This window comes from Vanessa cardui, chromosome 13 (assembly GCF_905220365.1).
Source record: "Vanessa cardui chromosome 13, ilVanCard2.1, whole genome shotgun sequence".
In the NCBI taxonomy this organism is placed as follows: domain Eukaryota; kingdom Metazoa; phylum Arthropoda; class Insecta; order Lepidoptera; family Nymphalidae; genus Vanessa; species Vanessa cardui.
Genome location: NC_061135.1, coordinates 8,249,451 through 8,276,862, shown reverse-complemented (window position 1 = coordinate 8,276,862; position 27,412 = coordinate 8,249,451). Strand labels below are relative to the sequence as shown.

At 31.6% G+C, this 27,412-nt stretch overlaps 1 protein-coding gene across 4 annotated transcripts in view; it reads left to right on the top strand.

Moving 5' to 3' along the window:
• Positions 1-27,412, top strand: part of LOC124534583 (GRAM domain-containing protein 2B-like) — a 76,187-nt gene that overhangs the window by 30,918 nt on the left and 17,857 nt on the right. For all 4 annotated transcript variants that reach the window (XM_047110500.1, XM_047110503.1, XM_047110502.1 and 1 more), the window contains one exon: positions 12,611-12,721. In XM_047110500.1, the coding sequence (XP_046966456.1) occupies positions 12,611-12,721 (111 nt within the window). The remainder of the gene's footprint in view (positions 1-12,610; positions 12,722-27,412) is intronic.

Below are 27,412 nucleotides of genomic sequence, written 5' to 3'. Positions count from 1 at the left end.
CAAAAAAAAATAGACAAAGAAAGTTAATTAATTTTTTGAACATACTTCTTTATCGCTTAATTTGATATTCGAAATTCAAATCTTTTTTTTTTAATAACGTTTTAAAGGTTTTATATAACTTTATTGAATATTGAAATAGTACTTGTGACGCAGTTCTCACAAACTCTTTTGTCGTTATACTTGCTTTTATGTGACGAGAATCGACATATGTTCAGGTCATATTTAATAACTCGGCAAAGTTAGCAGTTGTTAAGGAAACTACATTATATTATGAATATTTAAAACACAATGAGAACTTCTGTATATTATTAGCTTGAATATTTAAACGCTAAATGTGTCTATATAATTATGTATATTAACATATATCGTGATCTTATTTATTTATATTAGATATTGTGTCTATTTTCTTGATAGTAGGGTTTTGAGTAAGCAAGATGTATAATATCTCAGTTCTCAAGGTGGGTGGCTCATGGCGATGTAAGTTAATGGTTATTGATGGATGTTATGGTCAACGGTAACTAACATGGCCCATTTGCCGTCCGCCTACGTATCACATCAAAAAGATCTTTATTTTACTTATAAATATATATCAATAATAGATATATTATTCTAATTTGCTCTCATCGCTACAAGGTTGACATAGCTATTGTTTCGAGATTAATTTATACGAAAAACTTCTTCTGTCTTTATTTTTATAGTAAAAAAATATTTTAAGACACTGTTACTAAGTTTATTACATTTTCAACGAGTTACACTTACTACATATTGGTTGTAAATAGAACATCAATATTTGTATTTAAAAATAAAATTATTTTACCGAAAAAGGTCATATGTCTAATATATTTGTGAATCTTCTATTGTAACCCTTATACAATACAGACGGGGTCATAACACATGCTATAATTTGTAAACATGTTCAATCAGGTGTAGTTATTGTATGGCTTCCTCGCATACGCATCAGGATTCTTGGCAAAACCATCTGGCAATTGATTTGGCTTGTTATCATATTACAAAAATACATATTTCCTTTTAGCATGTACATATTTGTAACTGGAGCTGAGATATATTTGTTTACAATAGCAATTTATATGCATCCACATGCGTTTTTATTATATACTTTAGATTAGGTGCGCTCAACATTTGATATATGATATTATTTCTTGAATATAATTTAATTTTACCATGCGTGTGGAATGGGTGGTACCTCTTTATAATATCTGTGGGACATAATAAAAATTAAATAAATAAAAATGTATCTAGGCATAAGCAAAATGTACACTCAAAGAACTACAGAAAAAAGGTTAAAGATTATTATCATCTCAAACACGATATAAAAGATATTAAGAGTTACATAACTCCTACATGTAGACTTCAATTATTGACGACCTCCCTGGTCGAGTGGTGTATACACCGGTTTTCATGGGTACGTCACTCCGAGGACCCGGATTCAATTCCCGGCCGAGTCGATGTAGAGTATCATTCGTTTGCTATGTTGTCTTGGGTCTGGGTGTTTGCGCTACCGTCGTTACTTTTGATTTTCCATAACACAAGTGCTTTAGCTACTTATATTGGGATCAGAGTAACGTACTATATGTGATGTCTCATATTATATTTATTTATTTACATTTATTATGGTGACTAATTGTGACCGTGACTTTGTGCGCGTTTGAATTTAACGAAAACATTTATTGTTGTAGAGTGAGTTACTCCTTATTATATCTAGCCACAGCTATATGAAAGACCCTTGCAAATTGGTCCAGATCTACTAGAGATTATCCAGAACAAACACACAAACAAAAAAAATGTTATTTTGGTAAATGTACCGTATATACATACAGGTGTATTTAGTAAGAAGCGTTTATTGTAATATTACAAAGAGACACTCTAAAATTTACCTCACAAAACCTCCCAAAGGTGAAAACGCCTTGTCATTTAGTGGTACCAGAATAGATGGCGATTTTAAACCTTGGGGTAATTTGATGAAATATTTAACACTATCCGGTATGAGAATACCTACAAAATAACATTCATTATTATCTCTTATCTTATGAATATCTTGAAAGATATTTCAGCCTATACTTGTATATGAATTATTATTTTAGTATTACGTTTGTTAGTTAAAAGTCTATATATGTAGACAAAATTTCTGTTCACAAAACATTTATTCCGCTATGCAAGAAAGGAGAAATTAATAAACGATTGTACTTAATTTTCTGATCACTACTAAACACGTAATTATTGGTATCGACTTACCATTCGAGTCGTATCTGTATTTTCGAAGCAACGACTGCATAGTCGGATTTTGTACATTCGATAACACGACAATAGCACATGGCTGAAACACAATACAGAATGATAAACTAATAAATCAATTTAAACATTGAACAAAGCATGAATAATATTGTATTTTATAACGAGAACGTGAGGAATTTTCACATAAGTTTCAGAAAATATGACTTAGTTTGTATTATTGAGAGAAAAATGACGAAAGCTTAAAATAATAATTTCAAATTGAAATTCCTTTGTTCGATATAGCTTTACACTTATCGATCGAAGTGAAAACTGTTACCGTTCACCGTTGTGAGAGTGACTTAAATTGTGTCATGTATACAACAACAACAACAGCCTGTTAATTCCCACTGCTGGGCTAAAGGCCTCCTCTCCCTTTGAGGAGAAGGTTTGGAACATATTCCACCACGCTGTTCCAATGCGGGTTGGTGGAATGCACATGCGACAGAATTTCTATGAAATTTGTCACATACAGGTTTCCTCACGATGTTTTCCTTCACCGCTGAGCACGAAATGAATTATAAAGACAAATTAAGCATATGAAACAGTGGTGCTTGCCTGGGTTTGAATCCGCAATAATCGGTTAAGATGCACGCGTTATACACCACCACTGGGCCATCTCGACTCTTGTGTCATGTATGATAATAGATAATTTTACCTTCTTAAATTTCTCATTGATTTCTTCATTGATTTTGAGTCTGATGTCATCGCTATCCCTACGCGTAACTGTTGTCAGTATTACTTTTTCATTGGAACCTTCATCGTCGTGGGTGTCAGCTCCAGTCATAACATTCTCCGTTGCCGGTGCTTCGGTCTCATAGTAAATTGGCAGCATTCTCTGGAAATAACAAATATTACAACATGCGTTATATTTTTGTGATTATATAAGCTCAATAAATACTAACATTCTCAACTAAAAGAACGTTTGAAAATATAGCTATTAAAATTCCTATAAACCACATTGTTGACGGTTCCGAATAACTTCTCCGACTGAAACGGTCGTCCTAACGTCGAATATGTTTCACCTTTATAAACAGTCTCTTATTTCGTTAATTTGAGTTATTTCCTAAACATGCATGTCTTTGTTTGAAAACAATGTTCGAAATTTTAACTTTTGAATGTCATTTAGTCGTAATTATGTTTTAGTGTTAATTCTTGTAATTGAGAAAAAAATGGTTGACCCTTCAGGTCATCTTTCGAATTTTCCGCTATTTCTGAGAAACTGAAAATTATATATATTTTCAATAAAATATATTTTCACGGCTCAGGACGAAAATGTTTGAAGTTATTTGTCGGAATGATGAAAAAGTGGTTCTTTTAAATTTTTGAAACGCGATAACTTTCTAATATCTCGACGGTTTGACTAAAAAATTAATCGGATCTAAATCTCGATTAACCCTATCCAATGCCGTGTCGCGGATCTTACATTTGATTCGTTCTTGGGCATCGTACGACATTCAAATATTTACACCTACACACAAACACAAGCACGTATACGCACACACAGCCGGACGTCAAACGTTAAATAATCATATTGGCTTCCTATTAATTACAAATGTATCTATTAAATGAATGGTCTTAGCTTTCCTTAATTAAATATTTATTTTGAAAACAATGTATTTTCTTGCTCAATGTGTTTTATTTACCTTTGCTGGTTTTTAGGGTTCCATATCTAATTTATAATATAATATTTATAATATATGCGTCAAGACCCTTTTTCCGGTGGTACAGAACACTCAGTGCGTCAGTTCGAATCTTACTTGCCCGGTTTTTAATCCTATATCGAATGATGTTTTTTTTATGATTCTTTAACGTTCGGAAGCTGAACGGGCATTAAACGCCAGGAAGAAATCCATTAAATGTTCGTCATAAAATTGCTGCCTTTGTGCAATAGTGTTACATTAGTCTGATTAGTGCAAGCCAGGCCGGATAAGTATCCTCTTATCATACATTGCACCGCCAGACAGTAAAGATTACTATTGTTGTTTTCCGATTTAAAGAGTGAGCTAGCCAGTGTAACTACAGGTAGGAGGTACATAAAATATTAATTCCCAACGTTAGTGGCGCATCGGTGATATGAGAAATGCTTAGGATTTCTTTGAGTAGGTACCTATGGGCAGTTGTGACTATTTACCACCTGGTGGTATTCTCCGTACATATTTGAAATTAGCCGTGTCTTCGCGCGTCTTTGAATTTAAAAAAAAACAGTTATTGTTGTAACCTAAGTTACGCATTATCAGATATTTTCCAATGAAAATCTTATCAAAATCGGTCCGGCCGTTCCAGAGATTAGCCGGAACAAATAGACAGACACAAAAATTATAAAAAATAATATACATATTTTGGTATAGGTTTTTTAATTTTATAAACAGACACTCTTATTACACTTTATGGAAAAAAAAATCGTGTGGACATAACCCACTAACGAAAAGTTTAACCTCAATATTTAATTACAATTTCATACCAGAATAATCCCGTTGTTGTTATTATTACAAGAAGTAGGCTAACGGTAACATAAAATAGATATAGTTTTCTCGAGTAAACAGTTTAATGGAAAAATAACACTAGACTGACAGACGCCTGTTTTTCGTTTATGAAGTTGATTACGGCTTTGCTGGTATAAATGCCAATTAACAATAGCCGTGCTCGTTTCGATTTATAGTCTGGAAATATTCCGATCATCGGTTATCTCTGGTTTAACAGGCAACCTTAAAAACGAAATACGTAACAACTGAAATCGAATAGGGAAAACATGCTGCAAAAAAATAGATCAATATTTTCATCCTATATTTTAAAATTAATTACTCGTTTAAAGTGAACTTAGTGTTTATAAAAGTTCGGATAGGTAATTAGTTATAATATTCTGCGAATTATCTTCATTTTTCTTAATGATAAAGTGTGAGTTAATTGGAAATTTATATTAAGATAGAATCAGGAATGTTCCAAAGGTTTCTATCATAACACAAAAATTATATTAGTTCGCCGTGGAACTTTCCAAGGCCTTCTCTTATTGGGTAATCGCATCATAGGAAAACTATCATAGAATAAAAACTATATATCAATACGATGATATATATCAGTGTGGGAGGTTGATTGGTGTTAGGTACCCTATGTACTCATCTCCTATAAGGTGTATGTAATTTCATGATAATCGTTTGAGTAGTTAAGAATTGAAAGCATAACAAAAAACATAATTTTACATTCATAATATTAGTTAGCAATTGAGGACATTTATGCTTCAATGTTCTTGTATTTCTGCATATATGTCAATTTTACTTTGTTAGTAAGAGGACCGGAGCAAATCAAAGGTGGTCCCTTTGTCCGCAAAAATTGGCTTTATATGCAGATTTGGAAATCAATATAAATTCAATATAAAATATATTCTTAGATCAATGAAACAGATGATCACTAACTGGGCAAGGTGAGCCCTATGATGTCACTAATTTTATTAGCTCTCTTAGAAGTACAGCGAAGCCGAATGTTGGTGTGTTAGAATTTTAATTTTAATTATTATGTTTTATCGAATAAAAGTTTTAAAGTACCTATGTCTTACTGTAATGTTTTAAATGTTTATGTAAGTAAGAATGATACAGACTTTAATAAATATTTAAAAAAAAAAACTTGTTGAATAGTATATAGTTTTCAAATTGACAAGAATTAACTTAAAATGTAAATCAATAATCATCTTAAATGCGATTGACCTTATTCCCAAGTGTCACTTAACTGTTTAAATTGACCTGAAATGAAGTCTAATTAGCTCAAATAGTCGGCTTTAATTTATGGCCTCGCATGAACTGAATACCTGCAAACCGCAGACAAAACAGGCGTTTTCTAAAAACGTACTTAGAACGGTATTTTCCTTTAGTGTTGTAAAGCTTTGTATGATGAATTAGCTATTAAATTTTACAACTCTAGGTTTTCGCTCGCGTTTGAGGTTAGGGATAAAATTCTATATGCTATTCCTCATTATAATCTTCCATTCAGATCAAAAAATTACCATACATAATTTTGTATTGATAAACTAGCCACTGGCACCGGCACTGCTCGGGTGCAATGCTGATCCTAAGTTCTTTAATATCTTCGAAAATATTAAGTTAAATTAGTTATATTAATTTAAAGCATGCTGTAAAGACACATATGATCTATATTAAAAGGACAATGTATTTAAGGCACTTAACTGGATAAGTATTAATGCTGTATTGATAAAAATAAGTCACTATTTGTCGTTAAAGTAAAGAATAAAAGATTATGTGTAGTTTATCCCTATGATATAGACACCAAACATTGACATCAACCCTTGAATCAATCAATTAAAAAAACCGTATCGTAATCCGTTGGGTAATTTTAAAGATCTAAGTACACACAGATGTAGATAGACAGCGGTAATCGACTTATATTAATAATTTATAAATAAGACATTTAAATATATACATTCAAAAATAATAAATAAAGTAGTTTTCAAAACAAGAGTAAAACTTAATAATGTTTAATATTCATTCATAAATTTGAAATGTTTAATAAAGTTTCCGCCATATTTTCCGAAATAAACCGGTCTTGGCTAATTAAAACGGAGCTTTGATTAGGTAATTAGGTTGGATCCACATTGTAGTATCCAAATTCGTAAACAAACAGTGCACATAGATTGGTTAATTAGGTCATGTGACGTCATCGAAAAATTGGGGAGAGCTTAGGCCCAAAACCTAAGACTGAATGATTTTGCAATATCGGGATTGTAGCCTAACCGAATAATTTATTGGCAAAAACATAACAATTGCACACGCAATTATCAAAACAATTGTCATTTCTTTGATTCAATTATTGATGCCCTAAACTCAAAAGATAGATATATGAATTTGTATAATAGCAGAAAAAGTTTGCTTAAATTCGTTGAAACAAAATGTTTGCGATTTAGTAACAATGCATATATAGAAAATCTTGGTTACATATAGCGATGGTTCAAATTTATGATATTTCGGTTACGAGTAATCGTCTGAAACTTTCTTATAAACCTTACCGTTCTGAATATAAGGTATAATTTAGCTTGCTTAGTCTGTGATTTCGCGTTAGCAAGCCTGTTAACAGCGGCAAAAAATGTACACGTGCATTAGCCGAAAACAATAACCGTCAGAAAGAGACAGAGCATATTTCCATGATATTCGAATAATAAAAAAGTGAAATGGATTGTTTGTGAAAGAATAGATTCGTTGTCCACAGACTCGTTGTGCAGCTTTTACCGACCATCTAAAGATGTGTTTCCTTTATTTTTATACAGTAACAATGTCCCAAAGTAATTAAGGAATTCCTATTTACCCCTACTCTTAAGCTTATCACTTGTAGTAGTAGTAGGGACGACAACAGCCTTAGGGGTCTAGATCGATCGCAGGCTTTTGATGTTGTGCTATTGAAGTTAAAAATAATAGCAATTCAATATTAAGTACATTATGTGATTAAACTTGCATACAATTTCAAATTTAGATACTAGGAAATAAATTCCAACTGGTCTTAGTGCGTCTCCCATATGATGCAGCAACAGCTCTTAATATTCGTTTTGCCATATTGTATTGGTATAAAAATGCCCATATACTTCCCTGAAACATAAAACAAAAACAGCTTCAGTATTTACTGAGTTTCTGGTTCTTCTCTGTGGAATCTGTATTCCGGGCTTTTAAATGCCTACTTAATTGATTAAAGAATATTTAGATTCTTTATTCTATTCTACTTTCAATAATAATAAAGGAATGTAACTGATAAATGCCACAAATAGGTCTAAGAAGTTAAAATAATTTAAACATGGAACAACACGATGTTTCGGATGTTTGTGTTATTTGAGAAATGTTATTTAAATTAAGTTTATTTTAGAATATTAATTGCAGAAACGTGAAATGGTTGTTTTTCGATGCCACTCGTTATAAATTTCTGACCGGTCAAATTGCGCGTATAAGAAAAGAAAGTTTATCTGTACTCTGTTCCAACCATAAGAGAAATAAGCCAAATAAACATTTGACAAATTGAGGCGATATAATTTGTCGAGAGCTTGATTAATCTATGTATTCACTGTGTTTGCGAAAAAAGGCGCTTAGAATGTCGGCAAAGAAAGTAAAATTAATGTGTATAAGTAGTTTAGTGATATATTATAAATAAATATATATTAATCATAAACTGTAAGAGCACAATATAGTTTATCTTTATCTTTACTCGTACTTCGAATGGTATAGATTAGAAATTGAAATATTTTTAGAATACGACTACTAACTACTACTAGTAAAGTAAAGTAAAGTAACAGCCTGTAGATTTCCCACTGCTGAGATAAGGCCTCCTCTTCCATTAAGGAGAGGGTTTGGAACATATTCCACCACGCTGTTCCAATGCGGATTGGTGGAATGCGCATGTGGCAGAATTTCGATGAAATTAGACACATGCAGGTTTACTCACGATGTTTTCCTTCACCGCCGAGCACGACATGAATTATAAACACAGATTAAGCACATTATATATAGTGGTGCTTGCCTAGATTTGAACCCGTTATGATGTACGCGTTCTAACCACTGGGCCATCTCAGCTCAACTACTACTGTTTTTAAATGTTTAAATGACTTATGTTAATATAAGTACATGTACTTAGGAGTATTAATCGTTATGTAATACAAATGCCAAGGTCAACATTAAATAATATGTCCTCTGTAATCTCGTATGCACGAAACAACACCATATATTTATGCGTTTAAAATTTTAAATTTAATATTCGACCCTGATGTGTTTTTGTTACGCTTTTTTGATGTTTACATTATACGGTAACGATTTATTTTTTCAAATGCCTGTCTGGCGAAACACTTGGTTTATTTTACTATTTGCGTTTTAAATTTACAACGTGCTTACTGTATTTTAAATTGTATACTTTAAATGTTGCTTTTAATACAGAAAAAAAACAATTTAATCATTTTAAAATTTACTTGTATTTTTCTATTAGATTAAAATGAGTGCATCGACGCATTATGAGGAAAGTTATAGACATTTTAAATATTTCTCATATGTAAAATTCTTGAACACTTTTTTGCTCGCAGTTTGATTTAATAATTAATTATTCCATGAATTACTTAGTAACGCTCGTGGCGCCATCAGTGTATTTTTTTAACAATGTGGTTAACGGGTCTCTGCCAAATGTATTTGCATAACACTCTGATATATGATTCAAGTGGTAAATGTAGTTATTTAAAATTAACTAATATATCTCCGCAAAGGTTAGATTAGAGACAACATGTGTTAAAGTAGTAATGTGTTAGGCCTGGATAATGATAATCGTAAAAATAAAGTATAATATTAAAAAACGTCACGTCCATATGCCGGAAATGGAAATTTATGTCCATAAAGGAGCCTCAGTACCTTCTTCATTTTATTCTGTTTTTCTTAAGCTATTTTTTCGTCTTCTTAATTTATAATCATATACAATATATAATTTAATTTTACAACTTGTATCTGTTGATGTTATGCTATAATAACGTATATCTAAAAAGACTTCCTGCCCATTTAAAATGCCTCGAATTAAAACTTTTTTATGAGATTTTAATTTTTCTTGTAAATATCTTTAGTATGTATTTATGATATATTTTCGGTAAACCTGTCGACTGATTCTTTGGAGCTGAACCCACTCTGTTTATAAGACTATATGTCTTTTCAATAATGTGACGGATTTCAAGGATTCTATCCAAATTATTAATCGTATATTTATAAAGAAAGAAAATCTCAAATATTTTGAATAGATTGAGCTCAGCCTGCAATAATATTCATTCACGGATTGTAGTTTTTCGATAACTATAAAATCAATGATTTATCCTTGTATGAATCCTTATCCTAATAATTAACACTTGAAGGTTTTTTGCATCAGCTCAAAGATGTTCAAACATTTTTAAGGAAAAAAAGACATTACATGGACGTTTATAAGGTCGAGTTTTATTATAGTTTTTTAATAATAAATATTACTCTTTAGTTATAGATAGATTTTCTTTTAAACAAACACGAGGTTCGTTCAATAGAATTTAGTAAGGACGCCAAGTACAGGCGGATAGATCATTAAGATTGTTTACGGTAACTTAATTGGTTTCAACAACAGCTTGCCTTTTAATAGGCACCATAATACGGGCTAAATATAAATGTTAGCTTATTAAATTTTCTGTAATAATACTTAATTTTTAGTATATAAGAGAAAACTACTTATCGAACTCACAACTATTTTAAAAATAGAATTAAAAATGGAAGAACACTTTTTTTAATTTAAATATAATAGGAAGTTAATTTGAAAATCATTTATGCACAGCAAAATTATTTAGATTAGACGCAATTCTTTTTAAAGCCGCTTTATTTTTTGTTATAACGTTGTCAATATATAATGATCTATATCAATCTATCAGAATATACGTATAAAGTTCAACGTATATAGTGAGTTGGCAGGAAGAAATATTTGTCTCATGCATACCAAATACTTTCTTACGGGAAATGAGCGGTGTTTTTATTGCGCAAGTAAAATATCTTAAGTATTCATGAAGTATGTACGTACAGTTTGCTCATGATTAAAATACGTATCGAAAATAATATTCCAACGAAATTGCGAAGGTGACATACGTAATCGATCGTGTGACGTCTTTCTATGACGTTGAAGGTATAAGAAGGTAGTATTGCATTCGTCCAGGCGTACAAAATTTATGTACCAAACATACCCTGGGCGTAACGTGCAAGGAAGTTTATTCCTTATCAGCGGCGGCCTTACCCATTGCGAGGCTCCGGGCGATAGGTCTTTGCGAGGCCCTTTCCTACGAAAAAGTAACTACCTACTATGTGATGCGAAAGTTGGTCTGGTTGTTTGATAGGTATTTGTTATGTTTGGTAAGAAATGCTAAAGTTGTAAAAATAAATAAATGTTGAGTTTTAAAATATTTTACTTACATTGAGTGATTTACAAAATTAACAAATACAAAGGTTAGCCTCTGATAAATATTAAAATTGATGTTTACGCCTTTTACTAAGACTAAAATCATCAATTAGAGCACAATAATCTAACGAATGAGCTACGTCATTTTCGATTGACAGAATAGCAAGGGCTGAAAGTCGATCTTGTGTCATCGAATTTCTTAAATATGTTTTAATAATTTTGAGCCTCGAGAAACTCCTTTCGGCAGACGCAACCGTAACAGGTGTAGTGGCAATGTTTCTCAGAACTATTTCGATAATGGGGTAAACTTCAGTTTACATTATTATTTGTTTTCTATAATGTATCTCAGCACCGGGATAATGTCATCGTTTTCTTCATACACAAAATTAGGAACAAATTCAAGTCTTAAATAAAAAAAATATAGTAAATTTTTTTTTTAAATGCTCGACGAGATGCGAGGCCCCTTCAAGCGCGAGGCCCCGGGCGATTGCCCTGTTCGCCACCCCCTAAGGCCGCCACTGTTCCTTATTTCAGCGACATAAAAGGCATAGTTTAATTTATTAAAGCAATGTTATTAACAAGTACGAATGCACTGGTATTTTTAAAACCTATTATGTTATCAGCTGTTTATTCAATTACTTTAGAGGTGAAAATCGTACATGTAGGTCTGAAAATTGTAAATTTTAGTTAAAGTTCCTAATTTATCAGCTAAAATATCGCCCAATGGATGATACGATTATTTTTTCCTCTGTTAAAACCTTGTGGTGTACAACAAAGTATATTCAATTACTATTTATAATTAATTATGTAAATTAGGATATACGAGAAAGCTAACACATATATACACAAACACATTAGTCGACATTGCCTCATAAATTGTTTATAGCCTTTTCATCAATAAAAGAAATATCTCTTACTGATGAATAGACTATAAAATTATACTGTTACAAAAAAACCGTCGCATGATATTGCAATACAATGAGTCATCTAATAATAACCGTTATTAGCATTGTGATAAGGTTGTTATCAGAATAATGATTTTAGCGAAAGGTTGCTATTTTGAAAAAGATTCTTAACATAATTAATATATTATATTCAACTAGTAGTCGTCTGCGGCTTTATACTCGCGATTTAGGGTGTAGGTTGTCATGTGCTAGGCAAAAAAAGTAGCCTAAGTTCTTTCTTAGAGTTCATGTTTGCTTCATAGCAAATTTCATCAAATTTGGGTCAGCAGTCGGAAGCGCGACAAACATACAGTTTCTTTCACATGTATAATATTAATATAGATATAGATATTGTTTATATATAAAGTTTTTGATGTTTGGTAAAAATATGTATGTCATTGAGTAAATGATGTTTTAGTTGGGGGCTTCTTAATTAAGTCGGTTAATTGTTACAGGTCGACCGGGAACTTCGCGTCGGGCGCGGCGGGTGGCGGGTGCGGGGCGCCCCGCTCCGCTCCCGCCACCCCGCTGCAGCTCGAACCTCACTCAAGATCGAAACATGATAAGTGAGTTGGTTTTGTTATTTAATAATTGCATTTTTATACTACGAATTGAAAACGGAAAGGGGTTTACCAGGTGTTGAGAAGTGGCCATCCCCTGCCACCCAAGTTTTGTCTATAGACCAAAAAAATATTTGACCTACTCTAGTACTTTTTATACTTTTAATAAGTCGGTAAACAAAATAAGTAGACGATTTTCAACTTTAATTTAAAATTTATAGGCAGATGCCAGTTCATTATTATATTACACATAATCTATATCTAAAAACGTTTTTATGTAACTAACCTACCTATAAAACTATCGATATGCCAATATAGTACTTAAAGCTTATACATGTGTGATCATAACCGATTTTATGCCACGGTGGTAAATATCAAGTGTTCTATTCCCTCATTCTCATGATCCGATACATGCAAATGCTACATGACTGGAAAGATTTCAAGTGCATAAACACGTACTTTCCCGGGTAGGGTGTGGTTTCCAACTTCGAAACTCGGGGTTGTACTGGGAATTTTTCGATAGAAAAGCCCAATGTTTTTTATCGACCCCCTGGGATCTCGGGATCTATTTCCTTACGGGTTCAAATCACAGTACGTAATTTTTTTTATTTTTTAATAGTATAGGTTGGCGGACGAGCATATAGGCCACCTGATGGTAAGTGGTCACCATCACCCATAGACAATGAATCTGTAAGAAATATTAACTATTCCTTACATCGTCAATGTGTCACCAACCTTGGGAACTAAGATGTTATGTCCCTTGTGAAAATACGGTAATACGTGGCAGACAAAGTCTGCTTAAGGTTTTGCTGTTGTTTGGACATTTAATTACATTTAAAGTCTTTTATTATGTTTTTTTTACTCAATTAATGAATTCATTATTTATTAATTGAGTAATAAAAGATAATAAGCGCTTTGTAATTCGATGTACGTTTAACGTCATGCAAGTGAAACAATATATTCTTAAATAATAACCCATTATTTTACACTGATCATACATTTATTGCAATATAAAAATAATATTCTTATTGAATTTTCTGATTGACTAAAATGCGTTCAATTATGACAAACTATCCGTCAATTTATTAATTACTATTTTATCTATATTATAAACATTATAAAAAATAATTTCAGATTACTTAAACCGTACATTCATTCTGATTCCTAATCCTAACCTTATCTATGATTCACATTCAGCCCTATCGTTATTTAATTTACTTCAGACTTATCCGATAAAGTATCATTGATTATTATTTATTATTAAATATAAAAACCTTTATAGTTTTAGGAATATCCATATTTTAAAGTCCCCCCAAGTTAGAATATGTTTACGAATCATAAGTGTTTGTGTATTTATGTGTGCGTGCATACACGTGTTTTTACGTATTTTTCTGAACGTCAAATAAATAATGCTGTGATTCATATCGTCATCTATACATTTCCTACCTAGGTGAAGTTTGTTTGTTGAGCATGCCTCCCCTTAATGAATAGGTGAAGATTTTGAAATGTTTCCATGTGACTTGGCTGATGCACGTGAGGTAAATTTTCACCTGACGTTCACAACTTCACAGGTTAACTTACGATGTTTGACTGATGAGCATCGGATGAATAATTTTAAATATAAATTAAGCACATGAAAATTCAATGCTGAGCTACTCTTATCGATTTAAAGTCACGATAATATATTACGATCCACGTGTCCAGCAACTAGACAAACTCGGCTAATTTAACTCAAGACCTTACCTACTTAAATATAATAAAACCTGTATTTTTTCGCCTGTTAACAATCACACTGCGAAGGTATGCCTGTGATATGAATAAATAAAAAGATATTTTTATTTTCTCAGTGACCTTGAATTTTCACGTGTCTTTAGGTACCTACGATTGTTTGCTCGATGATACAAAAATAACAAAAAAATAATTGATATATTATTGTAAAGTATGTATATTTTTGTAGATATTATATCTGTAGCAACAAAAATATCTTTACGCTTGGAGACCTAAAACTTTATCTTAATTACAAGAGAAGTACTATTAATTAAAGTATGACACTGATATGTTTTTAGTACTCATCATGTTATTAAATTACATGTCCACTTCCTAATAGATAATATAACGAGTTCACTCTCTACGATAACTTCGGCCTTTTTAATAATTTAGACGTTTATTTTCCCCGTTTTAAATGTTAATATGTATTTTTGGTCAGCAATTAAATCATATTTATAGCGTGCTTTTCAACCGACTTCCAAAAGGAGGAGGTTATCAATTCGTCTGTATTTTTTTTTTTTTTTTTTTTTTTTTTTTTTTTTTTTTTTTTTTTTTTTTTATTATGTTTGTTACCTCATAACTTTTCACTGGGTGGACCGATTTTGATAATTTTTTTTTGTTCGAAAGGTAGTGCTTCCCGTGGGGTCCCATTTTTTTTATTTTTTTTTCCGATGATGGTATCCATGTGAAAACGACATAAGTCTTAAATTTGCATTATGTATATGCGCGACAAATAGGTGAATAACTGAAAATCACGTTAACCAATTTTGATAATTCTTTTTTTATTATAAAATATATACTTCAAGGGTAATTTGGTGAAAGTTTGGTAAGGTTCTGAGCACTGGATCCACGACAAAGTAACGGAACGGAAGGGAACGGAACAATTCTGAGGAGCACGTTAGCGATACTCGGTCGAATCTTTTATTTATAGGTTATTTTGATATTTGAGTCACCTTCCGTAATGTGGTTATGTTTATGTAATTATCATAGTCGAATATTATAATCAACTAGCTACCCACCCCGGCTTCGCACGGGTGCAATACTGATACTAAATATACTACAGAATTTGTTTATATACGACATCACATCGCAAACTTCTAAAATTATCAGTGTTTCTTTAGTATATTGTTCATGTATTATATACACAAACCTTCCCCTTGAATCACACTGTCCTTTAAAAAAAACCGCATCAAAATCCGTTGCGTAGATTTAAAGATATAGGGACAGAGAAAGCGACTTTGTTTTATACTATGTAGTGATGGAACTCCTATACGGCTCGCAGTTAGGGTGCGATATGGGGCAGAATTTCTTACTATCTTTAATCAAATTTTGTGTATATGATGTGATGTCATATGATGTACGAAATAAAGTTGGTCTATTTCAAAGTTTTTTTGCTGAGTTCGATTACAGCTCTTTCGAGGGATCCTTGTAGTTTACGCCGCGTGACGTATTAAATCCGCATTTTCGAAAGTCTATTTTTGCTTTATTCGCAAGTTTCCTTTGAAATTGTCCTCGAAGTAGTTTCTGACTCATATAAACGGAACGCTTAATCTATCCATATTAAAAAAAATTAGTCAACATCAGCTTCACTTAAAATCAAAAAATAAATAAAATTTTAACAAAAAGAAAAACCGACTTCAAACAAAACACTATTTTAAAACAAATGAATATGCACGAAAAAGTAATAAAAATAATTGCGTATTCAACATATTTTTTAGAGTCTTCCTAAATTAAATGAAATGAAAAATATTAGACTACTTCAAAGTCGATTAACGATTATATCATGTAGTTATAATTATTGTTATATTTGGAGTCGGTGTCAGCCAATAAAACCCTACAGTATATCTATCAAAAAAACAATACGAGAATACTTTAACAAATATGTTTTTACAAATTACCTTTTACACAATAATATACTGGATCAATCAAGGGGCTCGTATCGCTTCTTTCTTTTGATTGTTGGGGCAAGGGCACCGTGGCTGACACCGGCTCCAAATATACCGATATCGATGGCGTCACTTGCCGAGTACAGACGTTAAAGCAGAGCTCCGTAAAATAAAATTCTTTATTTGTAGTTAAAGTATATAAAAGTTACAGTGCCAGTCATTAGAAACTTCCTCGAACTAGTAGTGATTGAAATTAATAGTGTTCATGGTGAAAATACCCAGTGATCAGTATAGCAGACCATTTTATGGATGATATAAAGATAATATTAATATTGCATATATTACAATTGAATAACAAAACTACACTATCGTGCAAAAAATAGTGCTAACAATTTGCCAAATGTGTTAAAATTAATTGCTTTTAAGTTAATGCCATAAAAAATAAAATAAAAAGAAAACAGTGAATCAATTTTTAGTTTGTGGGTGTTCTGTTGAAATGGTTTGTTCATCTACCATTCGTTAGTAACTTTGTAACAGGATTGAGTATATACGGTACACAAAATTCACTGAGTTATACTAATAGAGTCTTGGCCCCGTGGTCAACGGTTTGGACTCAAACTACCCCAAACTGATAGACCTGAGTTCAATCCTCATCGGAAACGAAACAATATTTTTCACTATATATATATATTTTTAAAACGATAATTTATTCATAAAAATGTCTAATTCAACGACATACGCAATATGTGCAGGTTGTAGAAACAAATTACCACAGAATCAATTTCTTACTTGCACTAATTGCAAAGCGAAGTATGATATCGAATGTGGCAATATACCTCTAAGTCAGTTTAAACTAATGGATTTACATCAAAAAAATAGCTGGAAGTGCCCTGAATGTTTAAATAAACAGCCAAAAACGGGAAATATGCATACACCAATCAGATCAATCGCACTATTCGACGATGTTAGTAAACCTTCCACCGAAACGCAGGATGTTACTTATGTTACTAAACGTAAAAAATTTAGTAAGTCGCCTCAATGCTCCACGCCTCAATACAATATCGAAAGTGTAGACCTGACAGAATGTAAGTTACGTAATATTATTCAACAAGAGTTGGCTTCCACAATTCAAAACTTAGTAACAACTCATCTTAACACTATTAATGAACAAATAAGAGGATTTTGTGAATCAATAAATTTTATAAACACTCAGTATGAAGAAATGAAAGCAAAATTTGAAGAAAAATCTAAAATAGTGGACGAATTAAAAAGGGAAAACGAAAATCTTAAATCTTCGGTTAAGGACATTACATCCAGATTAAATATTGTTGAAGTGCATATGAGAGAAAACAATATCGAGATTAATGGTATTCCAGAAAACAGAAATGAAAATTTGGCTAATGTAGTTGTACAATTAGGTAAAACTATTAACAATCCTCTGAAAGTGGATGAAATACAGCATGTTACTAGAGTCGCGCAGTTTAATAAGAACAGAGAGAAACCACGATCAGTTATTGTAAAACTGCAAAGCTCAAGACATCGTGATGCCTTTCTGGCGGCTGTTACACAGTTCAACAAAAAGAATCCTAAAGAAAAATTAAACTCACATCACCTAGGAATCGGGGGAACTTCCAAACCGATATATGTTTCTGAACATTTAACCCCAGCGAATAAATCGCTTCACGCAGCAGCACGTATTAAAGCTAAAGAAATGAATTATCGCTTCACTTGGACAAGAAATGGGAAAATTTTCGTCCGTAAGGATGAATTTAGTCAAGCTAAGCTTATTAAAAATGAAGACAGTCTTAAACTAATTAATTAAACTCATTAAGTATATTAATGTTATGGTAGTTGGTTGACACAATGTTAGACATATACTATCAAAATGTAAGAGGTTTGAGAACAAAAACGAACGATGTGTTTAAAAACATTCTCAATACGCATTATAAAGTTATTGTTTTTACCGAAACATGGTTGAACCCATCAATTTCGAGTAACGAATTATTTGACTCACGCTATGTAGTATACAGAAAGGATCGTTTATGTTCTCAAACCTCAAAAAAGGACGGAGGAGGTTTATTGGTCGCTGTTTCGCGGGATGTTTCGTCATGTAGGGTCACTAATTGGGAGACTGAAGATGAAAACATGTGGATTGTATTAGATATTAATAGTAATCAAATTGTTAAAAAAATCGCTTTTTGTATTGTATACTTACCACCACCTGTAAAAGTAGAAAGTGCCAAGAAGTTATTTGATCATATTGACATTGTAACAAATCAGGTTGATGATGTAATTATAATAGGGGATTTTAATATGGGTTTTATTGAATGGAACACTGGGGCTGATTTTTCTTACATGGTTCCTTCCAATTATAATAACCCACTCGGATATTCATTAATTGATTTCTTATCTACTAACGATCTACACCAATACAATAACATTAAAAATAGTGATAACAGACTCTTGGACCTGATAATTAGTAATATGTCTAATATAACTGTCTCTAGGCCTCTTGAGTTACTAAGTAAACTGGATACATATCATCCTAATCTACTAATAAATGTTTCGTACCCTCTAATAACATACCTTCGCCCCAAACAATGTATAAAATACAATTTTGTAAATGCTGACTATGTAAAAATTGTAAATGAATTAAGAAATATAGAATGGGCCAAAAAATTTTCCAACTGTGAAAGTGTCAATGCCATGGTTGAGATTTTTTACAGCATATTGTATGAAATTATAGAGCGACTAGTACCTAAGCGGAAATTACGAAACCTAAAATATCCTACTTGGTTTAAGAATAATCTCACTAAGCTAATCAAAGAAAAGGAGAGGTTACGTCTCAGATATCGTAAATATAGCAATCCTAGAGATAAACTTGAATTTGAAATTTTGCGTAATCGCTGTCATAGATTATTTGATAATTGTTATAATAAACACAAAAGAAATGTCGAACAAAATATTTCTAGGAATCCAACTTTATTTTGGAATTTTAATAAAAGCAAACGAAATTTAAATCCATTATTGCCTTCATCTATGTCTTTGGAAAATAAAAGTACTAACTCGGGAATAGAAATCGCTAATCTTTTTGCTTGTCATTTTTCATCCGTTTACCCTGAAGAAACAGTAGCTATGAACAAGAGAAATCAGAATAATTTGGATAACACTAATATAACAACCATTACTAAAATAATATTTAGTGAAGCTGAGGTTGCAAAAAAAATTAAATCTCTAGATCTATCTAAAGGCGCCGGTCCTGACGGTATTCCTCCACTCTTAATTAAAAGATGCAGCTCCGCGTTAGTACTGCCGTTGACAATAATTTTTAACTCTTCCATGAAAAGTGGTATTTTCCCTGACGAGTGGAAGAAAGCTCGAATAATACCAATATACAAAAAAGGTGATCGTTCAGATATTAAGAATTACCGTCCAATCTCAATACTGTCGTGCTTCTCCAAACTGTTTGAGAGCCTTGTCTATCCCATACTTAATAATCATTTTAAAAATATTTTTACACGTTCACAGCACGGGTTTAGAAATGGGTCATCTATTGCAACAAATTTAACTATTTTTACATCAGATCTGGCTTTGGCAATAGATAAGGGTGATGAAATTGATTGTATATACACCGATTTTAGCAACGCGTTTGATAAAGTGAATCACCAAATACTCATTAACAAGCTGTATCAGTATGGCCTTGGCAGTTCTTTGATTAACTGGTTTCAATCATATTTAACGCAGAGGCCACTTACAGTTTCGGTCACTGGTTTTGACTCCGAGATTTACTTTGCCAAAAGCGGGGTGCCGCAGGGCTCACATTTGGGTCCTCTTTTATTTCTCGTTTTCATCAACGACATAACCAAATATATTAAACATTGTAAATATTCTCTTTATGCAGATGATCTTAAAATTTACAAAACAGTAAAATCGAATAAGGACATTAACTTAATACAGAATGATATTAACAGTATTAACGAATGGTGTTGTTTTAATAATATGACTCTTAACGTCAGCAAATGTTTTCATATGAAATTTACCAGGAAGAAAAAACCGCTTGTCTCTAGGTACTCCATCGGCAATGTATTAATCGAGAAAATATTACAAATAAAAGACTTAGGAGTCACTATTGACAGCCGTTTAACATTCATGACGCATATTGATAATATAGTTGTTAAAGCTGCACAAAATCTTGGTTTTATCAAGCGAAACACCCATGGATTTTCTAAAGACACTAAAATACTTCTATACAATGCCTTGGTACGCAGCAATCTTGAGTACGCCAGTATCATCTGGAAACCTTTTTACACTGTTCATTCTCAGCGCATTGAGAGTATACAGCGAGCATTTACCAAACATCTTGCTTACCTTGAAAAAGATTTTTCGCATAGACGATTATATAAGGACCGTTTGGCAAAATTTAATATGGTTTCACTACGGAGTAGGCGCGAAATTATTGATCTAAAATTTTTACATAATATTATAAACAATAAAGTAACAAATTCAGAAATTATTGAAAGACTATTTATATCTGTTCCTTCTAGACCACCCAGAAATACTCACAAAATATTCTACACTCCTTGTTTAAGAACGCATGTTGGCAATCAAGCCCCCTTGATACGAATATGCAGCGAGTATAATAATATCCTTAAATCAATCCCTGGCATTGACATTTTTAACGACTCCCCCACTATCTTCAGAAATAAGTTATTTAATTACTACAAAACGCATGATTAGTTTTAGTTTTAATTTAATTTTGATTTTATTTTTATGTAATTTTAATTTATTTTGATTTAATTTTTAATTCAATTTTGATTTATTTAATTTAATTTTTATTTGATTTTGATTTAATTTTTATTTTACTTTAATTTAATTTAATTTGTATATTTATTCTGAATTAATTAAATAATATAAATAATTTTTAAATTTGCACTGTAACTGTAACTATCATTACTTATAAAATAAATATACATACTTAATGAATGTTATGTACACTTGTAATTGACGTACATATCAAACTTTAATATAACTTTTAAATTTCAATAAAAATGTTTGTAATATGTATGTTGTAAGTGTGCTTAAATAAATAAATAAATAAATAAATAAATATAATCGTTAATCGACTTTTAAGTAGTCTAATATTTTTCATTTCATTTAATTTAGGAAGACTCTAAAAAATATGTTGAATACGCAATTATTTTTATTACTTTTTCGTGCATATTCATTTGTTTTAAAATAGTGTTTTGTTTGAAGTCGGTTTTTCTTTTTGTTAAAATTTTATTTATCATAAACAAATAACATAAGTTGGTTTTATTTTACATGTTATATTATTTTATCCGTCCAAATTCGCTAATAGGATTTAGTTAAATTTTAAATATGTCATCTATATCTCTGCTAACATGGCTGACTTTATGTTTTGTCGAATTAAACTATGTGTATGGAACACTGAATGTATATGGAACAAGTGTACGGAAACTTAATGTTTCCCCAAATGTCTGTAATATTTTATAGAAAATATACATCGTGGTTGGTAAGGTTTTAGATAGGCAACCTGTCTGGATAAGTAGGCACTCAAGACATATTATACAGTAGTACTTAGTATTTTTGTCTAGTATCTATATCAGTACTTAGTATTTTTGTATTCCGCTTTTATGGGTAGAGAGCTATTGTAGCTACAAGCACAATCACCAGGGACATATCGACATTTTCCATGGTTGGTGTTGTATTGTGATCTACGGGATGGGTAATATATACAGTGCTTATATTTATTAGTAGTGTGGTAAGTGTAGACTTGGTGGGCCATTAGTCAGTCTATCTTCCTACTACCAAATGTAGACGCATTTCCTTTATGGTCCAGACTTGAAGCGACGCGACTTTTGCACATCTCATCACGTATGCATTGAGTGTGCTGTACTGACGTATCACGCCTGTCTGATACTTCAAACACTTTCGACTGAACTTTGTGGTACAATAAAATGTTATTCCAAACGAAAGAAATTGGGATTATATAAAATAAATCCTTGTAGTTTACGCCGCGTGACGTATTAAATCCGCATTTTCGAAAGTCTATTTTTGCTTTATTCGCAAGTTTCCTTTGAAATTGTCCTCGAAGTAGTTTCTGACTCATATAAACGGAACGCTTAATCTATCCATATTAAAAAAAATTAGTCAACATCAGCTTCACTTAAAATCAAAAAATAAATAAAATTTTAACAAAAAGAAAAACCGACTTCAAACAAAACACTATTTTAAAACAAATGAATATGCACGAAAAAGTAATAAAAATAATTGCGTATTCAACATATTTTTTAGAGTCTTCCTAAATTAAATGAAATGAAAAATATTAGACTACTTCAAAGTCGATTAACGATTATATCATGTAGTTATAATTATTGTTATATTTGGAGTCGGTGTCAGCCAATAAAACCCTACAGTATATCTATCAAAAAAACAATACGAGAATACTTTAACAAATATGTTTTTACAAATTACCTTTTACACAATAATATACTGGATCAATCAAGGGGCTCGTATCGCTTCTTTCTTTTGATTGTTGGGGCAAGGGCACCGTGGCTGACACCGGCTCCAAATATACCAATAACTATAACTACATGATATAATCGTTAATCGACTTTTAAGTAGTCTAATATTTTTCATTTCATTTAATTTAGGAAGACTCTAAAAAATATGTTGAATACGCAATTATTTTTATTACTTTTTCGTGCATATTCATTTGTTTTAAAATAGTGTTTTGTTTGAAGTCGGTTTTTCTTTTTGTTAAAATTTTATTTATCATAAACAAATAACATAAGTTGGTTTTATTTTACATGTTATATTATTTTATCCGTCCAAATTCGCTAATAGGATTTAGTTAAATTTTAAATATGTCATCTATATCTCTGCTAACATGGCTGACTTTATGTTTTGTCGAATTAAACTATGTGTATGGAACACTGAATGTATATGGAACAAGTGTACGGAAACTTAATGTTTCCCCAAATGTCTGTAATATTTTATAGAAAATATACATCGTGGTTGGTAAGGTTTTAGATAGGCAACCTGTCTGGATAAGTAGGCACTCAAGACATATTATACAGTAGTACTTAGTATTTTTGTCTAGTATCTATATCAGTACTTAGTATTTTTGTATTCCGCTTTTATGGGTAGAGAGCTATTGTAGCTACAAGCACAATCACCAGGGACATATCGACATTTTCCATGGTTGGTGTTGTATTGTGATCTACGGGATGGGTAATATATACAGTGCTTATATTTATTAGTAGTGTGGTAAGTGTAGACTTGGTGGGCCATTAGTCAGTCTATCTTCCTACTACCAAATGTAGACGCATTTCCTTTATGGTCCAGACTTGAAGCGACGCGACTTTTGCACATCTCATCACGTATGCATTGAGTGTGCTGTACTGACGTATCACGCCTGTCTGATACTTCAAACACTTTCGACTGAACTTTGTGGTACAATAAAATTTTATTCCAAACGAAAGAAATTGGGATTATATAAAATAAACTTTTTGTCTATAATGATTACTTATATTTATTGAAATTAAAATCGAATAAAATAGATAATTGTATACTAAAGATTATTATTATTGACAAGTAACGTTTTTCAATTTTTTATCACTTTGGCAGCTCACTATCTATCTATATAGATTTCTCTTATTTTTATATTATTATGTAAGAGCTACCCGTACCTATTTTCCATGGGTACACTAAAAGGTCTATACAACTTAAAGATTGAACATAAAATTGTTTAACAAATTTGATTTTATGGGCTTTATGGCTATGATATTCATGTTTTATACATATATACAACCCTTCCTCTGGAAATAATCTGTTTGTTGATGAAAGTGCATACAGAGCCACTTTGTTTTATATTAACTTAATCGTGCATGGTTTTCAACCGACTTCAAAAAGGAGGTTATCAATTCGTCTGTATTTTTTTTTTTTATGTTTGTTACCTCATAACTTTTTACTGGGTGGATCGATTTTGACAATTGTTTTTTTGTTTGAGAGGTAGTGCTTCTAGTTCTAGTGGGGTCCCATTTTAATTTTATTTTTTTTCCGATGATGGTATCTGTATGAAAACGACATAAGTCTTAAATTTGCATTATGTATGTGCGCGATAAATAGGTGAATAACTCAAAATTGGTTGGCACAATTTTGATGATTCTTTTTTTATTATAAAGGATATACTTTAAGGGTACTTTGGTGAAAGTTTGGTAAGGTTCTGAGCATAGGATCCATGACTAATTAAGGGAACGGGAGGGAACGGAACAATTCTGAGGATACTTGAATATTTGAATCACCTTCCGGAACGTGGTTATGTTCATGTAATTGTCATAATCCAATATTATAATCAACTAGCGACCCGCCCCGACTTCTCACGGGTGCAATACTGATACTAAATATACTAAAGAATTTACGACATCACATTGCAAACTTGTAAAACTGTCAGCGTTTCTTACTATATTGTTCATTTATTATATACAGAAACCTTCCCCTTGAATTACACTATCTATTTAAAAAAACCGCATCAAAATCCGTTGCGTAGTTTTAAAGATACAGGGACAGAGAAAGCGAACTCCTAAACGGCTTACAGTTAGGGTGCGATTTGGGGCAGAATTTCTTACTGTCTTTAATCAAATTTTGTGTATATGATGTGATGTCATATGATGTACGACATAGCATACGAATAGCTCTTTTACAAAGTTTTTTTACTGAGGTCGATTACAGCTCTTTCGAGGATGGTACCTTGTAGTTCATGCCGCATGACGTATTAAAGCCGCATTTTCGAAAGTCTATTTTTGCTTTATTCGAAAGTTTCTTTTGAAGTTGTCCTCGAAGTAGTTTCTGATTCGTATAAACGGCACGCTTAATCTATCCATATTAAGAAAACAATTTTAGTCTACATCAGCTTCACTTAAAATCAAAAAATAAATAAAATTTTAACAAAAAGAAAAACCGACTTCAAACAAAACACTATTTTAAAACAAATAAAAATGCTCTATTATTTGTTTTAAAATAGTGTTTTGTTTGAAGTTGGTTTTTCTTATTGTTAAAATTTTTTTATTAACCAACTCCATCGTTGGTTTGCTCAGATCACTTCAATAATATGTGCATACTTTGTGTTTTATAATTCGTACTTCATTGGTCAGATTAGACTTAATAAATTAATCTTTCCCTTGCTTGGGAGCGATTGGTGCCTTTTTCCGTACTCTAATATTTCATTTATGTGTCTGGTTTATTTTCAAAGGTTATTCTTGCGTAAAGGTTTAGAATGATTTATTCTAATAGCTTATCTGTATTTATTGACGTCAGTACCTCTATGTTGTTGCTATAATCATAATTGTTTGTTTCAGAATAGATAATATCTGTACAGTGCCGTAATTAAGAACATCAATTATATTTATATTTACGATATAAACAAGTTGCGTTACACGAACTATTTATATTGAATAGCGTTGAATTTCGGTATTGAAATTATTGTTTGGGACCTACGTAGACGATTTAATTGATGAATATATACTTACGAAAATTGTATTGCAATTTCTTATACATATTTCTTCTCCATCATACTTTTTTTTAAACTAAACGATCGATGTTTTTGTCACTTGTAATATGATATTAAGTAAAACTATTTGAATAAAAGAAATGTATATGTAAGGCTCATGAGTCTTATAGAAGTAAAGAACCTTTGATCGTTAATCGTGCGGTATTGGGTGGATTGACCTCAAAGCAAAGTCATTACTAGCTTCCTTCGTGAAAGGTTTTTCTTAAAATAACTATAAAATACTTCATAGTACCTAATAGATAAATTTAAACGTCAATACCTATTAAATAAAACTAATAATGTTGTTTGTTTATATTTGATTCATTATCTCCTTAAAATAATTGGAGCAATGTTTTTGTATACAAAATACAGATCGTAAACAAGTTTAACCTACTTAAATGAATATAATAAATATACGTCATTTTTTAAATAAAGGAAATTGAAAACAATTCCTTCTCTAAAATATTTGTATACTACCATAGCTATTGTACCATAGAGGCTACAAAAGAGGTTTTATATATTTTGCTCATAGCTACACTAAAATAATTGAAAGAGTATTGCGTAGTTTTAGACCATTAGATTAAAACCAGGTCTCGCTGTGTGCTCCAGAAATACATACGGAAGTTATTTTATTACGAGTATTTTTATTGAATGTTTTTCAGGCTTCCTTTAGTTAATAATAGCCGTACGTTATACAATTGTTTGTAGACTAGTTTCCGTCCGCGGCTTTGTCTTCGTAAGAACTGAAGACGGGTATATTTTACGATTGACAACGTCTATGCCAAATTTCTTGGTATTAGGCTATTTGACAATGCGAAAAATAAATTGTGAATTATTGTAATCAGTGTATATTATGAGTTTAAAAATGGTTATTTACTAACGAAACTTGAAAATAACACTTAATTTATTCAAAAATCAGTACATAAAAATGCATTTCTTCAAACGTTTGTCACGTGACACAAAACGCTCCTGATCGGCCGCGCACATGATGAAGTCACTTTCTTGTAAACCTTGCTTTTCTATTATATGTACCACAGATTAAAATACAGCAAAGTGACGTCACCAACCCCATTGCAGCGCCATATTGTCCAAGTAGTGTTTTCGCGCGTTATTTAAATATGATATTTTTCGGCAAATATGTACTAGAAATAGAAAAATCAACTTTTAGTGTGTTCCTTAACCTCTACTATATAATATAAAATGGATTTTAAAAACTAGTCAAATAGCCTATTGGAGGTTTGGTTGCGTTGTGAAAGCATTTTTAGCAAACTTTCTTTCTCATTTAAAATATTAGTTAGTTAGTCAATGAAATAAAACCAAATAAACCCAACAGGCGAAACCAAATAAAGCCAGGTAATCGAGGGTTTTCCCCGTGCGTCAGATATAATAAAGGCATATATGTATGTTCTTAAAGTCACAACAAGACGTAAAGTATAGGACTACTCTGTGTGGTAATTTAAATTACACTAAAGTTTT